This window comes from Candida parapsilosis, contig 006139 (assembly GCF_000182765.1).
Source record: "Candida parapsilosis strain CDC317 annotated contig 006139".
Lineage (NCBI taxonomy): Eukaryota > Fungi > Ascomycota > Pichiomycetes > Serinales > Debaryomycetaceae > Lodderomyces > Lodderomyces parapsilosis.
This window is the reverse complement of record NW_023503282.1, coordinates 243530-260452: the sequence shown is the minus strand read 5'-3', so window position 1 is coordinate 260452 and position 16923 is coordinate 243530. Positions and strand designations below refer to the sequence as shown.

Below are 16923 nucleotides of genomic sequence, written 5' to 3'. Positions count from 1 at the left end.
TGTTTCCACCCCCAAAAATTGGATTCGCAATATGATAAAATGTGACTGATTTCGTCAGTTAACTTGTCATATATCGTTCACAGAAGCTTTTTACAAAAGCCTGCTTTTTGATCGATACGTTGCCAAATTATATTGACTTTTCTTCAAATGTAATAAGCACCGTTATGGATCCCAAGAAAGAAGATAACGGTGATTACCATCTAAAGAAGATGTCATTGATACCTTGTACCTACATTTATTCCTCAAAGAGGAGGTAATAAACTTTCAATATCCCATTTAGGTTCTATTGATTCAGGACTTGGACAAACCTCAGGCTCATTTTTTGTGACTGTGTTTCACAATTTTATCAGAAATGGGAGAATCGTTATTCGTTTTATAATGTTTTCATAAAGTTCACGCTGCCTCTATCTTTATCACTTATTATATTTTCTCTTCCCCATAAATCGATAAATTGATAAATTACACCCTACTTTGTTTGGCAAACACAAGGAATGCTAAGTTTTGCAGGTCTGCGACGACTTCGACTCTGCTTCCATCTCGCATTTTTCAGTCGACAACATTTATTCCTGTGGCGATCGCCTCTTTCCAAGATGCGAAGGCAGCCCTATTTGTAATTAGTAAGTAAAATAAAAAACCAGCACAAAGTGCATTAGCTCATTTCTGTTGTCTAGTTGCAAATTCGATGAAACTCTATGAACCTTCGCAACTAAACTACCGTGTCTCAAGCAAGACCATTATATATCCGTCGTGCATACGGAGCTTATATCACCGAAGCCGGCAGGCATGTAGTGTTACAAAGTCTTATAATTAACTGAATATACATTGTTACACGAAATATGAAACACAACCAATGAATGTTACATAAAAAGTTAAAAAGGAGAATAGTCGGGTTACATGTGTGACCTGCTTGTGGGACAACTTGCCACAGAAGTGGAGTTCAAAAGATATCATTTGGCTACAACTAAGGCAAGGGATCTTTTTTTCCCCAAACCACCCCATCTGTCTATGTACATATGACATGTGTATAACATTGTGTCTATAAATAATGTAAACAGTCTCTAATACTACTAAAACTAGTGTCGCACAAACGTTAGCTCCCCCCTCTCCTTAATCTTGTCCATGCTCAATCCATTCAGTCGTACTCATTTGCGACAACCTACTCAAAGCTCGAGCAAATGCAAACCTCTCTTCATCATTGGCAAACATATTTGCTTTTTTCGCAATCGACTTATCAAAGCCGTGTTTAGTCACCAACTCATCATCTTCAAAAGTTTCCTCAACCCCTTTATCCTTTTGTCGTTTATACAATTGATAGTTTCCCTCAGCCAAGTCCTCTGGCTCAACGAATAAATCCTTGAATGGAGCAGCACACGTTACTGCCAAACGACCATGTGAATCATAAACCGCATCCAAAAATGTAATGAAACGACGCACTTCATTTCTAGCGTCGATACTGAGATAAGGGATATCAGTGATTATGAATGAATGAAACAGTTCAGCCAAAGTGAGGTAATCACCGGCTGATCTTGGTGTACCACATAGTTCAAAAAACGTAAATTGGGCAACGTTTGGTGGAGAACATAACGGGATTGGGATACGTCTGCCCCATACTTCAAGATCGTAATCAGTCAACTTTTCTTGACATTCAGCATTACCATCATTGAAATAATCATACCATTGAGCAACATGTTTGGTACAATTGGTACGATTAACTTTCGAATCCCATTTAACTCCTGGCTTGGGGAAATAATAAACTGAACTAACCGGTTTGGGTACTTTTCTGTAATCAGTTGGTGAATTCAAGTAAATGACACGACACTTATGTTTAATCAATTGAATACATGGAATGAAACTAACCCTTTGGATCCCATTCAAGTATAAATCATCAGGAGCTCGATTACTGGTGGCAAATAAAACAACACCATACTGGGGCGACAACAACATCATTAACAATCGACGCAACAACATGGCATCAGCAACATCTGTCACTTGAAACTCATCGAAACATAAGATAGTTGAATCACGAGCAATCTCAGCCGCCAATATCGGAATAACATCAATGTCATCATGCTCTTCACCCGTCTTCAGCTTGGTACTATACTTCATCTTTAATTGATGGGTCCGTTTATGTAAATTTTGCATAAATTGATGGAAATGAACACGTTTTTTATTCAAATGTGATGGCACCGTTTGATAGAACAAATCCATCAACATAGTTTTACCACATCCAACATCTCCGTAAAGGTATATCCCCTTAACACCATTGCTATCATCATCATTGGCGAAATCGTAATCTGAAGCTCCAACAATTGAGTTTGTTCCACCACCATTGCGACCAAAAAATGATGAAAAAGTCTTAACGAGGGAAAATTTTGGTTTCAAGTCCTTGTATGTTGGTATTTCCACATTGGGTGGTTGATATGTATTTAACAGCTCGTGTAGTTGGGATAACGACGTGATGATTTTGTGTTGGTATGGGTCATCTCGCAATTTACCATGTTTAACTCGTTTAGAGTATAGTTCAAGTGGAGTTTGTAAATGGCGATGACTGGATGTAAAGTTTCGTTGAAGTGAATGGTTGCATGTTACGGAAATTGTTTTTTGGGGTAGTATTCGTGAAATTTTGGTGGGGAATCTCGATAGTATCATTGTTGATGGTTTTGCAGATGTCTAATGGAGGGAGTGGTCTTTTACGAGCCGTTGTGCATTTGAGATTGTGCTGTGATGGGGTGTGGCCAGTTTAGTAGACTTCTGTGACCAAGTGCACAAGCTATTCCTCACTCGTTTGATAAATTATTTGAGTGGCTTTTGACATGACGCATTGTGGTTGGTTCAACTTTTTCTTTTCGCAAGACTGCGCAACTCAATCATAGAATCTCAAAGAACCAACACAACAACAAATTCAAACCTGATGGTAGAATACATTATGAACCCGGTTTGCTTGTGTATCTCGATGAGGTCAGCATCGTGTCAATGGTTTCGAGCGAGTTAGAGCAAAGGACTCCACCCTGAATGGAGCATTATTGGCCCAAAATCAATTTAGTTCCCAATGAGGCACAACATTGTATTCAACTCTAAAGAATAAAAAAGCATATCCTTCAAGTTGTTTCACCTACGATAGTATGAGTTTCTAGGAACAAAGGGAGATATTTATAGCCTGAATCCCCACTTTTATGCCCCATTTTTAGTTTTGCAGCTAATCCTGGGTCGTGTAAAACTGAAAAAAAGCATAAAAAATTGGAGCAGTACAATTTAGGTGACGGAATATGCCGTTGAAATCCCCGTCACCAAAATACATCTTACCCTTCGGCCATCCACATTACATCCACCTTCTCCAATCATGTCAAAGTCGGTAACCCCTGCAACAACAACATCAGCAGATCTTCATTCACTTCTGGAAGTCACCACAAAGCCACATTCATTCAAACAAAACCCCAATAGGAAACCAGTTGGTAACAGACGCTATAAACCAAGTCGACAATTGATTTCCGATGAGATCAAGTATATTCAACAAAAGGAAAATCTACCCGTGGATAAGCCTACATATTTATCAGTCACTGCACCTCCTAGTCTATTACCTAAGAAACATTACTGTGACATTACTGGGTTGGAAGGCAAGTACAAGAACCCAGCTAATCAATTACGATTCCATAACGTTGAGATTTATCAAGAAGTTATCAAAAACATACATCCTGGTGTTGATCAAGCGTATTTGGAGCTAAGAGGAGCCAATGTTGTTTTAAAATAAAGTTGGCGATGGATAGATGCATTCACCATACAAGTGTATAAATAAATACCGTTATACAAACTCATCAACGAGTTTTTTCACTCCTTGATCAAACTTTGGTGAATTCAATACATCCTCTTCATTACTATTCTCTTGCTCATCTTGTCGACTTGTGCCAAAATTTCTAAATGGATTACAAACAACACGTAAATACAACTTATAAACTGAAGTAATGAACTTGTGCAAATTATCTCTATTAACCGAGGCACTTTGATCCATCCCCACAATAATCTTTAATCCATTGTTCGACTCATATCCATATACAATCACTTGATCTTGAATGAACAAAAGCAAAACGCCGTCGGAGTTTTGCTGTTGTTGTTGTTGCTCGCGTAGTGCTAATGATGTTGGTGACGAAAATATGTCTAGTGCCATGTGACTGAAGAAATTGAATTTGAGAAACTTGTTGATTGTAGATGTTGATTGTACTGATTCGGTGGGTTCATCTGTGGTCAGTTCTTTTGGGGCTGGAGCTATTTCCGGTAGGAACGATTGAATGTATAGTGGTTTATCAGTACGTGATATGAGGGAGACAAATTGTATCGGATTCTTGCGTGTTGATGTCATTATTGCAAATGAAGTGGGCTAGGCGTGTGTCTACGTTGGTGAAAAGGTTTGGTCGTATTGATTTTGTTGTGGAAACGTTTTGATGTCGCAAAACCTCAAATACGACACACATTCATAACTCTATTACAACTGGCTCAACAGATAGATACACATATGTAGAAATGAGCAATATTTGTGACAGTCAAGAGGAGTTCGATGAAATGCAGTATGGGTAAGATATATTGCAATGCAAAGTAGTGGAGTGCAATGCACATTTGCAGGCTACTTACGCCCAATCAGTGAACTCGGAACAATGGGAAATTTACTTCACCAACCACGAGATTGAGTAGTATGACGCTGCGATCCGATATGAACTTTGTGTCAATGCAAACCGTTGGTTTGATCTAGGTGTATGAAGCAGAGAGGATGACAGTACCTAGGATAGCCTTTAATCATTGCCAAAACTTAATGAGCTCTTTAGCTAATGAGTAATTGATTTTGGTTTCATTAGATTGCAAGGTGCGACAAAGTGGTAGGCATGAAACAATTGGGGTGCCTCACCTTTCGACCACTAAGGGAAAGCTGGAGTGCAGCTTCCTTTCACACCGTGGTTGCAAAATTCATCGATAAAAATCCATCCTTCACCCCTTTTGAACCCATAATATGTCATGATATCAAAGACCTGGTGATCTTTTGTTACTTTTACTCCCTACTTCAGTAGTTGTGCCGTAGTTGTCTTGAATAACTCATGATGTGGTTTGGCTCTATTGATTGTCCCTGTATTTCCCTTGTCCCGTCGTTCCTCGAAAAATACTTTACGCGCGTTGCGTCTAGTCCTTTCCGATGTTTCCTTTTCCCTCTCCCGAAAAAAACCAAAAAAAAAAAAAAGAAAGGAAAAAATCATTTCAAGGAGGAACGACGAGGCGTGTAGATTAATGTTGCAAGGTATATGCTTTTGTTATCTCCACAGGATGAGATCGCAAATACATTGATCTCTCACTAGATCAACATAGCTGTACCTTACAATTACTAAAAACTAAAAGAGAATGTTTTTTATTTACGCGCCATAGCCACATTTCCTCAACAAAATTCTCCCTTTTTAAGTAGTAGGCAGATCACAATAAGTCTTTCAATGGAGATAAAAGAGAGACAATGAACTAATAAAACACACACAGAGATACTTATTAAATGTAATGCTCTCTCATGCAAGAAGTATATTGACTTAAACGCCGAAAAACCAAGGCTGTGAGAACTTTCATTCTCCTTATTGAAAGCAACAATGTTCACTCAGTAGCTAGGTATGTCGTAGTAGTACAATGAATGCTCTACATAGTTGGATCTATAGACCTATCGTACTAACACATTTTTTTATCTACATACTCCCCTCCATAGTGGTATAACTGTAGATCTCTGTTGCACCTTGTACCTTTTGTGACAAAAAAAAAAAATAAAAATTTGTTTTTAGAGGCACAGTTTTTCCCATCCCTTTCTGAATATCAACAACAAAAATCTGGTTCCAGAAAAATACTTCCCCATAGAAAGCAGAATCATTTGCTAACCACGATATCGTTTTTCCTTTGATACCCACCACTCGTTATTATCAAGCACCATGGCTATCTTCAGATCTAAATCATCCAACAAAACCCCACAAGAAGGGAACATAGATGTCAAAATCACCCACAAGGATGAAGAACATTATAAAGTACACACAGCCAACGTGCATGATCCTATCTTGACCGCTGTCAACGAAGCACAGCCTTTTGAGCAAGCAGCCCAAAGAGATACCAGAAGACCATCTTACTTATCCAACGAATCAGCTGATTTAAAAGATATATTTGGTCAACCAATTAGACAAACTGATATGTCGAACCCAACGAGAAATAGAAATGAAAGACCATTAGATACTATACGTGGATTCGAATATGCCATCACCGGTGATGTTAGCTACAGAGATCAATTAGAAAGTGGTCGTTTAGGGTGGGGATTCCATGAAGATTTCCCATATTATAATTTGAATGGACAAGGTGCACAAGATGATGGTGGCCCACAAATGGGTGGAAGTGGCAGACCAGTAATCAATTTTGATGATCAACCAGTTTATCAAGCTCAGAACTATAGTGCCAGCTCTTTGCAGAATGATGGTGGTAAAAAGAAGAAGAAGAGAGGATTGTTTGGAAGAAAGAAGTAGCTTGGTAGAGCTTGGTAGAGCTTGGTAGAGCTTGGTAGAGCTTGGTAGAGCTTGGTAGAGCTTGGTAGAGCTTGGTAGAGCTTGGTAGAGCTTGGTAGAGCTTGGTAGAGCTTGGTAGAGCTTGGTAGAGCTTGGTAGAGCTTGGTAGAGCTTGGTAGAGCTTAGCAGAGCTTGAAAGAGCTTTATAGTCCATTTGTTGATGTTTCCATTTGTTTAGTTCGTTTCATAGTGTTTTTTCTTGTTTGAATGTATTTGATTTGGTTACTGACGCGTTGAAAGTGTAAGAGGAGACGCATATTGCATCTACCGATTCATATTGGTATTCTCTCTATATACTACAAAGGTTTCATGATTTCATCATACAACATCCTCTTCAACTCCTCTATGGTCAATTCATCCTTTCTTTTATCAAAATCAAAGAAATCTTCAGGAATCTTTTCACTAACAGGCTCATCATTAGGGTCATGATACAATTGCAAATATGGATGCTTCAATGCATCTTCCATAGTGATACGTTTAGCAGGGTTAAATATGAGTAATTTCTCCAACAAGTCCAACGCTAGTGGATTTATTGGTGCGTTATTGACATTTTTAAACAATTCCGCAAACGGGATCTTTTTACAAAATGGCAATGATCTGATGTATTCTCTTGCACGTTTTGATTTGATATTGTAATAGTCTTCCATGTTTGGTGTACCCAACACCTCCATAATCAACCACAATTGATTATGATAGTCTCTACCTGGAAACAATGGTCTTCCACTCAACATCTCCGCCAATATGCACCCTACTGACCACACATCAATGGCAGTGGTGTATTCTTGGAAAGTCAACATAATTTCTGGTGCTCTGTACCATCGAGTGGCAACATACTCTGTCATAAACCCAAAATTATCCTCCAGTGAAGCAATACTTCTAGCAAGACCAAAATCACAAATTTTCAAATCACAGTTGGAATTGAGTAACAAATTCAGTGGTTTTAAATCTCGATGCAACACATTGGCAGAATGCATAGCTTTCAAAGCTCGTAATGTTTGATAAGTGAAATATTGTATATGATCGTCAGTCAAAGTTTGTGTACGTATTACTCGATGTAAATCAGTTTCCATTAATTCTTGAATTAAGTAAATCTCATTGAAATGGGCATAGTCGTATGGTCGTTGAATGGCAAGTATCGATATAATATTTTCGTGATTGAAATGTTTCAAAAGCTTGAGCTCTCGTAATGTTCGTAAGCACAACATTGATCTTTCAAATGGTTCGATTTTCTTGATGGCTACTTTTTGCTGAGACGGTTTATGAATGGCTGAACATACGATACCATAAGCACCTTCACCAACAATTTCTAAAATTTGATAGTGATCAGAAACGTTGAACGAAACTTGTCTTTGTGGGGTATCTGATTGCTGCTGCTGCTGTTGTTGTTGCATTTGCTGCATTTGCTGCATTTGTTGTTGCTGTATTTGCAGTTGTTGGATCTGGGCTTGGTGATGCTGTTGGGGATGATGATCAACGCTCATTGTAGAACTAGTGGTACGATGATGGGTCAGTTTCCTTTGAACACTTTTAGCAGCTGAATAACTAACCTTTGGTTGTGAAGCGCCTGATCTAAACTATTCAAGTGTTAGGAAGTAAGTAATGGTATGGACCACAATATATACGATACTTGAAAGTTGTTTTCAAAGTTGAAATATTTGAAGGAGAGACAGAAAGAAGAATGATTGAAAGAAAAAAAAATATACAAGAGGTTATGCATCTTTTGTGCAATAATTTTCTATTGATCTCTCCCATACAACACGTTTTAATTTTTGGCGCTTAATACATAAGTGAAAAAAAAAACACCACTATCTTTACTCATGTATAGTGAAAATAAGGTACAAAAGATGAATGGTTATATGTGGCCAAGTGCATCCATGTAACCAAAAAGAAAGAGTTCTCTAGTCGAGTACTAGTGTAATGATGCTTCTGGCTTTGTATTAAGTTTTTCTTATATCTAATGTATCCTGTGATTTTAAACTTATGTAAATAATAAAAAAAAGTTAGCCTCTTTTTATTCTTTTTTGTCGTCTCATGTTTCAGATATCTATATTGAGTTTACTTGAATTTGTATCAGCTGAATGCTAAAAGCTACAGGCCATTTCTAACAAGGCACAACTTTATTAAGCGTTAGTAACAGCCTTGTTGTTAGCTATGTAATGTTTTAAAAAAGTTTCTTATGGGTTTGGCTTTTGTTTATTTCTCTCTTTATTGTGCTTGTGTTTGATGGTTTAGTGTAAGAAGCAGAGTCTGAATGGGCTGTTCACGACGATTACCCACCCCTTTCATTCTTGTATTCTTACAGACAATACAGTCTACAGCCACAGTTTACACGAGAACAAACACAAGCCAAACAAAGTTATGCCGTTGTTGTTTATGATATATGGTTTATACTTCGCTAATGTTTTAGATGAGAATGTTGGGTCTTTCATTCATATTTTGTTGATAATGTAGTGAAAGAATTTTACACGTTCTTGAGTTTTGTAGTACAAAAGGCATCAATTTTTTAAGGTACCATTTCTGATGCCTTATAATATACAGTACTATTGTCCATGAAGAAAACACACAAGACGCGTGTAACTTTAGGGGTATAGAGTTTTTGGTATTTGGTATCTGTGTTTATTAATCAGCCGTTTTTGGAAATTACCCCTTAGAGAGTCCCTGTCCCCCACATTGTTTGTTTAGTCGTAGTTGCCAAATTGCAACTTTTCACAACCAAACAAGTGTAATTTCGTGATTGTCGGATAGGAAAAGACCTGCATTAGCTTTGGCAATGGTCTCTGACTTTTAATGCAATTGGATCACGAGCACAACGAAAGGACTCCCAATGATGTAGGTGTTATTATTTGCAAAAATTCTCATACAAAATTGTGGTGAAAAATTCCGCATAAGGAAAGGTGGGTAGTAGCTTGTAGTCACATCCACTAATCTCGTTTTCCAAGAGCAGCAGTTCGGTATATGAGGCCATTGGCCGTAGTTGAATGCAGTTAGCTGTAATACGTAAGTGAATTGGTGTATTTCCTCAAAGAGTGATCAGAAGAAGTGGGTAGTACTTATCGCTCTCGAAATAATCACTCCCTGCATTCACTCCCGAATCCCTTCGGTATGCCAATTTGGAAGGGAATAAGCCTTGTAACGTACCACGCAAAATTTGTGAGCTGCCAAATTTGCAGATATTAGATACGAGCCTGAATCACATGAAAACAATTCATTGCAATTTTGCAACTAAAAAACCTTGAAATATCGGCCTTGAGTCACACTAGAGTCATGTTCATGAGCTTGTTTTTTCCCAAAAAAGGGGACCGAGGTTTTAGAAACGAGCTTCCACTATGGTAGAAAAGAACGGGTTCAGATATGGTATGACAATCGTTGGAGTTAGAGCTTGACAAATTCATGAATACTAATTTCTTGAATGGGAGTCTTCCCACTATTAAGTAACTAGCTACACTTGCAATCGAACAACAAAGAGATCACCCTACAATAGCTTCACTAGTATCAATAAAATTATCTACGCTTTATATATACTCAAACTTTGCTCTCTAAACCACCTATTCATCATTGTAGTCGTCATCATCCTCGTCAATTTCAACCACTTCACTTGGATCATCAGCTATAGCATCATCACTCTCGTCATCACTAAACATACTTGTCACTTTCGCCCTTGCTGGCCTGCTTGAACGTGTTCTACTTTCCAATACCTGCGGTTTGTCACCCAAAATTTCCAAATCATCTAATTCATCCAATACGGTGTTTTTCGACTTGGGTTTCGATTTCTCAGAAGATTTGCTACTCACTTCGAATATATCGTCATCTGAATCAAAAATCGAACTGGTTAGAGGTTGTGATGGTTTTGTCGATTTCGTAGATTTATCATTCAGCTTTGTTTTGGATTTGCTTGTAGGTGAAAAAAAGGTAAGTATGTCATTTGGCTCTTTCTTGACTGTAACTTCTTTCGGTGCAGGAGTTGATGAAGTTGATGGCGCGGATGCTGCTTCTATACTTGCAGACTTTGGTTTAGCCTGGTGCGTGGTGGTGCGAGGTTTGGAAACGACTTTTGGTGGAGCTTGTGCCTCTCCTTCAACTTTAACCTTCTTTACTGATTCTGCCTCAGGTTTGGCTGCTTTTCTTTTTCTTGTGGTTTTCTTCTTGTTCCCACTACTTGACAAATGTTCTCTTTCCTCTGCATCTTTGGCCAAAAACAATTCATACTCCTTCATGAATACATCCAAGTCTTGGTTCCATAAATCAATAGCAGATTTACCAATTAATATCTCCAATTCCTTTTGCAAACTAGACTTCTCATTCAAAAGTTTGACATAACGTTCATGAGTCAAAGACCAAATCGTCATACCCAACAAATAATCGTAAGATGAAAATATAGTGTCTGGTTTATGTTCACCTTCAACACGATCCTCGGTCTTTTTCAAGTTCAATGCGGAAACATCACCTTCATTTTCAATTTCCTCTTCGGAGTCATTATCATCAATAAACACATCTGACCCCTTTGATTCCACAGGCGTACCATCTTTCGTAAATTTTGTGAAATCATGTTTTTCAAGCAACTCGATCAAATCCTTCTTCTTCTTATTGGCGACTGACAATTCTTTTTCAATAATCATCTTCACAAACCTGGCTTGTTCCGAAATCATCAACAATTTACGTTGCAACATCTCGAGCATGTGATTCTTTCTCTTTTCGTAATACTCCAAACGGACATAATAGAAATCTTTCAAAATCTCAAATACGTCATTATATTTCTTGATTCTTCCGTATGGATCAAACGCAACCATATTTCCCAAACTTATTGATGAAATCAATTTGAATTTCTCCAATAAACCAACTTTCAATGCTTTTTCCATTTCCGCATCACTCAATTTGACAACAAACCTGATGTTCGTTGTATGGTGCTCCTCCATATCCTTTATCCATGCAGGAGTTTTTTCATTACCGAATCCTGCCAACAAAAACTCTTTCACAGTATTGGTCCAGGTCTTTACTGGAATTTCAGTAATCTCCACTATGTTGTCATCAATTTGCTCTATCTTACCACTGATTTTGTACTTTTGTTGTCCCATGGGCTCAATAACACCATCCCATCCCTTGTACCATGGCATCATCTCCTCCAAAGGTTCATTGTTCATGAGCCTCCTCAAATTAGCAACAATTTCCTTCGGGTCATAGGAGGGTATGTTGGTTGACCACCCAGTTCCAATACCTTCAGCTCCATTAACCAAAATCATTGGCAAAACTGGCAAATACCACTGCGGCTCAACAGTTTGCTCATCATCTTGAACATAGGTATAAATCGGATTGTCTAATGGGTTGAAAATAGCCTTTGTTATATCATTCAACTCAGTAAAGATATATCTCGCAGCAGCGGCATCTTTACCACCAGTTGCTCTCGAACCGAAAGCACCATTTGGTTTCAAAATGTTGATGTTGTTTGACCCAACAAAGTTTTGTGCAAGACCAATGATTGTTTGCACCAAGGAGACTTCACCATGATGGTAGCCAGTATTTTCACTTACATACGCTGCCAATTGTGCCACTTTGATTTCACTTTTCAAATTTCTCTTGAAACAACCAAACAAGACTTTTCTTTGACCTGGCTTTAGCCCATCAAGCACAGAAGGGATAGATCTAATGTTATCCGACATCGAAAATAAAATCAATTCCTTGTTTATAAATTCACTTATGGGTATTTCATTCAACGCGGGATCTAGTTGATTACCAGGAACAAAATTTTGCAACCATTCCTTTCTTTCATCAGCCTTCTTTTTGGAGAATGCTAGGTCAATACAGCTACTATCCTCACCTTGCAATGCATGGAATCTTTTCAAGTGTCTATCCAAGGCTGTAAAATATTCTCGAGCTTCCATGGGAGTTGAAGTACCCAAACCCTTGTAGTACTTTTGAGTCCAACGACAAGTTTGACCTTCACCATCTCTCCATGTTTCAAATTCTGGCATGCTGTAAAATGGAATTATCTTTTTGGCCCCACGACCTTTCACAGTGACTTTGACAATAGGTGTAATGAATTCAAGCAAAAACCCAGGAATATCAAGCAACCCAGGAAACGAAGTTTCCAAAAAATTGATAATCAAACCTTTAATATGTGATCCATCTTGATCTTGATCTGTCATAATCATAATATGCCCATACCTCAACGACTTGATGTTCTCCGCATTGTAAGTCTTTTTATGCTGAAGACCAATAATTTGTTTCAATGAATTAATTTCAGCGTTCTTTGCAATTTGATCAGCGGAAGCTTCACGAACGTTCAACAATTTTCCTCTCAACGGAAAGCAGCCATAGTAATCTCTTCCGATAACAGTTAGCCCAGCAACCGCCAAGTTTAAAGCCGACAACCCTTCGGTAAGGATCAAAGTGCACTTTAATCCATCTCTCGTACCAGCCTTGTTTGCATCCACTAAATTGACCTGACCCTTGATACGCAGTTTCCTGCTTCCATCTACTTTTTGTAATGCCTTGTCTTCGTTGGCATTGGCTATATCACGAATCTTGTCAGCTATCCCGGTCTTTAACACACGGCTGATCAAGTTGTCGGAAGCCACAAACTTTTCTTTACCTCCAAATTGAGATACTTTAGTTGTGAGTTGTTCCTTGGTTTGCGATGTAAAAGCAGGATTTTCAATAAGACAGTTAATAAAAATAAACATGTTGTCCCTCACCTCATTCGGCTTGATCATCAATTTTTTCTTTCCCTTTTCCTTCTTGGACAATGTTTCCACCAATTTGGTTATGATTTGATCGGACACATATTTGACGTGGGTACCACCTGCAGTTGTGGCGATGGAGTTAACAAAACTCACTTGGTTGAATGAACCATCACTGACAGCAAACGCCACTTCCCATCTTTCGTTGAACACTTCATGTACAATTGTGGTGTAATTCTTGGGAGCACCTTCTCCTTCTGGCTCTGGCGACCTCTCCTTGATTGCTTTAACATACATTTCAACATAGCTCTTGAAGCTAGTGACGGGCAATCGCTTGTCATTGAGATAGATGTTACAATTCTTTACCGTACCACAAAGATCATACACCCTTCTTCGCAAAACAGATAACAAATCCTCGTCTAAACTGTCCATATCAAACTTACTCAAGTCCGGTTTGAAAGTGATCTTGGTGTATTCTTTCTTTGTTTTTAATGCATTAATCTTGGGTTTGCCGACTTTTGTCATGTTGTCCGTCCACGTTTGTTTGTACAACTTGCCGGTATTCAAGTCAGCCGTTTCAACCTCAAATTGAGTGGAGAAAATGTTACATAACTTAGCACCAAACCCATTTCTACCACCAGTAACCTTTTTTTGATCATCATCATAATTGGAAGAAGTCAACAAGTTACCAAAGATCAACTCAGGAATGTACATTTTCTCCTTTGTATGCATTTCTACAGGAATACCTTTACCATCGTTGAACACTTGAATAACGTTATTTTCAGGATCAATCCTCACCTTGATATTCTTCATGGAAGGGTCTCTTATCTTGTTATCAGCGGCATTCACCAAAATCTCGTCAAAGATTTTGTAAAGACCAGGGACAATTGTGACTTCTTGAAATTTCATAGATTCAGACTCAGCATCAAAACACCACATTTCCATTTTAGTTTTCTCAACTGAACCGATATAAGTATCTGGTCTCTTCAAGATATGTTCCAATTGAGATAGCTTTTGATATGTCTCAGAAGCGTTTGAAGGTTTCCCCGTTGAAGTGGTTGACGCGTTGCTAAATGAGTTTAAAGACGTGTCTGCTAGTGGCTGTTTCTTTTGCTTTGACTTCTGAGCCTTTCCAGAGCTAAAGTCTTCATTATAGCTCGACCCTTCGGAAAGGTAGTCGGATTCGTCTGAAGGTCCCGACATTATTCAAGCAAAGTTGATGTGCAGCTCAGGGCAGAAGAAGGAAGAGAGTGGGTCCTGCCGTTCCCTTTTTTATTTTTTTCTCTGTTTACAAATCAGAAGAGGGATGTCACAAACACAAAGATATGGATCTTCTACATGTTTCATCACGGATGTACATATACTCCAGGGCACTACTTCACGAGGAGAGGATGTAGAGAGGCTGCAGTGTCGGTAATTATTGACTACTAAAGCCAACTCTGCTTTCTTACTACGATCAGCCTACAATCTTCACCAATATCGTTTTTGTGAATTCGTTGTATGCAAAATTATGTAAACCCATTACTCTCTTACTTACTTTTCTTAAACATTTGTGCTTGAATCCGCTCAAACTCATCATCATCAATATCCTTGGAGCTTCTTTTCGTGCCCTTTTTCTTACCATACTTGGCCTCTAGATTCGAAATTAAACTGTCCAATCGGTTATTTTGACGACCTTTGATCAAACTTGCCAAATCTTGTGATGTCTCATTCTTCTTTTTCAACTGTTTCTGTAATTCTTCAGCCTCTTTGGCTTCTTTGGCCAATTTCTTCAACATATTTTTCACCTTAGTTTTCCGACTCTTTGTGTATTTTTCCCATGATTTAGTCACAGACTTGTCCACTTTCAAACGAGGAAGTTCTTGCTCAATAATTTTGTACACTCGTTCCTCTTCTGATTCAGTGAAGTCTAAATGGGGAATTACCTCAAACAACTTCAAAAAATCGCCTTCATAATAGATGAAACTGGAAACGATATCTTCCCTTTCTTCTTTTGATTTTTGGTACTTGACCCTATCCTCTTCGATCATTTCAACTGTGATTCTCTCATTCATTGACTGGAAATATTCCTTCCAATCAAACCCTTCGTCATCGTAATCGTCATTAAGTTCAGACAACGAGCCCAACGTGTCAAATCGATTCCTTCTTACGGGGTCGCTCAAAATGCTGTATGAAAATTGTATCTTTGTGAATAGCTCTTCCTCCGAAGCTGCTCCAGATCGGTCATTTTGTTTCATTTGTTTGATCTTATCAGGATGATGCTTTAAACATAGTCTTTTGTATGTCTTTTTTATTAGAATCGGAGACGCATCTTTGTCAACTCCTAAAACCTCATAAGGATCTATATCCGGAAATGGAATACCCATGATACAGTAGAAAAAAAGGGGATGTTGTAGTGGTTACGGAGTTGTAGTTGTTTCCTGTGGGTGGTGATTGTTTCAAAAACAAATTTTCAAATTTCATTATGAGAAGCTGACGCGAAAAGGGAAAAAAGAAATTTGGTCTTACAACCCAGGGGTACACCAACAGAATAAGCATATCGATGCTGTAGTTTAGAAATACAAAAGAGGGAGTGTGCTGTATACCAGTATAAACTATGAAGGATGAATGCGTGTCCCGGGAAGAGGCATGTTGAACAGGTAAATGTCTATTCCAAATAGCCATAGCCACCATTGGTTGTAGCTAAGGACTAGACTTCCACGAATACACCTCTGTAATAAAGCAATTTCCATATTATAATTATACATTTACAAAATCCTCTACTAACTCATTTAAGCTGTTCTTTCAAACGTTCAATTTCTCTGTAAGCTCTTTCCAACTCTTGTTTCAATTTCTCATTAGATGCACTCAACTCAGACACTGCTTGTTCAGTCAACAACTTTTCCAATGTCCACTTTTCAATATTGTTATTTTCATTTTCCTTCAATCTCTTGATATATTCCACTGCTCTTTGCAAAATTTGAGTCTTGTTAGTATCTCTAGTGGGGATCAATTCCGCCAATTCCTTGATACCAACATTGATGGCCTCTCTTCTGCGTCTCTCTACCTCTTTATGGTTGTCCTTTCTTTGCCTATGCCATTCATCGGTGCCGTGCTGTGGTTTATTTGCACTGGGACTCTGTGCGTAATCACTACCAGGACTACCTTGGTGAGGGTCTAAAGGTGAACCATGAGCTGACAAGTGGTTACCCTCTGGTGATTGATGCTGATTTTGTTGCTCGTGTTGCTGCTCAAGTTTTTGCTTAAGTAAGTTTTGGTGATAAGCTTGTTGTTGTTGCTGCTGCTGTTGCTGTTGTTGCTGTTGCTGTTGTTGCTGCTGTTGTTGTTGCTGCTGTTGTTGCTGCTGTTGTTGTTGTTGTTGCACATTTTCATTTTGGTCTTGGTCCTTCAGTTGATCATTGAGGGCGGCGGCAACAGTAGCTACAGCTCCAATTGCTGCGCCATGGCCTTTTTCGTTCCCATCTTGGGGTTCAGCCGACTTGTTGTCTAATTCCTTTTCAGCACCAGCTTCTGCCTTGACGTCTGATTTTTCCTTGTGATGAGCCATCAATTCAGAGTCTATAGCCATGTCATCGCCGTACTTTGCTTGCTTCTTCCCCTCCTCGTGTTCTGGGGACAATGATCTTTTAGACATTGGTACGTTTCTTTCTATTCTATTATATTGTTAGTAATCATGTGATCTCATCTAT

The 16923-nt window shown here is 38.6% G+C and overlaps 8 protein-coding genes across 8 annotated transcripts; 2 read left to right on the top strand and 6 right to left on the bottom strand. All coding sequences in view use genetic code 12, as the record gives it.

Moving 5' to 3' along the window:
- Positions 1-1107: 1107 nt before the first annotated feature.
- Positions 1108-2649, bottom strand: CPAR2_501100 (uncharacterized protein; the record flags this gene model as incomplete). The annotated part of the gene is made up of 1 exon (XM_036810520.1): positions 1108-2649. One exon carries the CDS (start codon positions 2647-2649, stop codon positions 1108-1110), a length of 1542 nt encoding a protein of 513 aa, XP_036667049.1.
- A 691-nt stretch (positions 2650-3340) lies between these two features.
- CPAR2_501090 (uncharacterized protein) lies at positions 3341-3748 on the top strand (the record flags this gene model as incomplete). Its single annotated transcript, XM_036810519.1, has 1 exon — positions 3341-3748. One exon carries the CDS (start codon positions 3341-3343, stop codon positions 3746-3748), a length of 408 nt encoding a protein of 135 aa, XP_036667048.1.
- A 51-nt stretch (positions 3749-3799) lies between these two features.
- CPAR2_501080 (uncharacterized protein) lies at positions 3800-4354 on the bottom strand (the record flags this gene model as incomplete). The annotated part of the gene is made up of 1 exon (XM_036810518.1): positions 3800-4354. One exon carries the CDS (start codon positions 4352-4354, stop codon positions 3800-3802), a length of 555 nt encoding a protein of 184 aa, XP_036667047.1.
- A 1588-nt stretch (positions 4355-5942) lies between these two features.
- CPAR2_501070 (uncharacterized protein) lies at positions 5943-6521 on the top strand (the record flags this gene model as incomplete). The annotated part of the gene is made up of 1 exon (XM_036810517.1): positions 5943-6521. The coding sequence occupies one exon, from the start codon at positions 5943-5945 to the stop codon at positions 6519-6521; it is 579 nt and encodes a 192-aa protein (XP_036667046.1).
- A 335-nt stretch (positions 6522-6856) lies between these two features.
- Positions 6857-8041, bottom strand: CEK1 (mitogen-activated serine/threonine-protein kinase; the record flags this gene model as incomplete). The annotated part of the gene is made up of 1 exon (XM_036810516.1): positions 6857-8041. The coding sequence occupies one exon, from the start codon at positions 8039-8041 to the stop codon at positions 6857-6859; it is 1185 nt and encodes a 394-aa protein (XP_036667045.1).
- Positions 8042-10105: 2064 nt separating this feature from the next.
- TOP2 (DNA topoisomerase 2) lies at positions 10106-14437 on the bottom strand (the record flags this gene model as incomplete). The annotated part of the gene is made up of 1 exon (XM_036810515.1): positions 10106-14437. The coding sequence occupies one exon, from the start codon at positions 14435-14437 to the stop codon at positions 10106-10108; it is 4332 nt and encodes a 1443-aa protein (XP_036667044.1).
- A 326-nt stretch (positions 14438-14763) lies between these two features.
- On the bottom strand, positions 14764-15600 carry CPAR2_501040 (uncharacterized protein; the record flags this gene model as incomplete). Its single annotated transcript, XM_036810514.1, has 1 exon — positions 14764-15600. The coding sequence occupies one exon, from the start codon at positions 15598-15600 to the stop codon at positions 14764-14766; it is 837 nt and encodes a 278-aa protein (XP_036667043.1).
- A 401-nt stretch (positions 15601-16001) lies between these two features.
- On the bottom strand, positions 16002-16868 carry CBF1 (Cbf1p; the record flags this gene model as incomplete). The annotated part of the gene is made up of 1 exon (XM_036810513.1): positions 16002-16868. One exon carries the CDS (start codon positions 16866-16868, stop codon positions 16002-16004), a length of 867 nt encoding a protein of 288 aa, XP_036667042.1.
- Between the last annotated feature and the right edge of the window lie 55 nt (positions 16869-16923).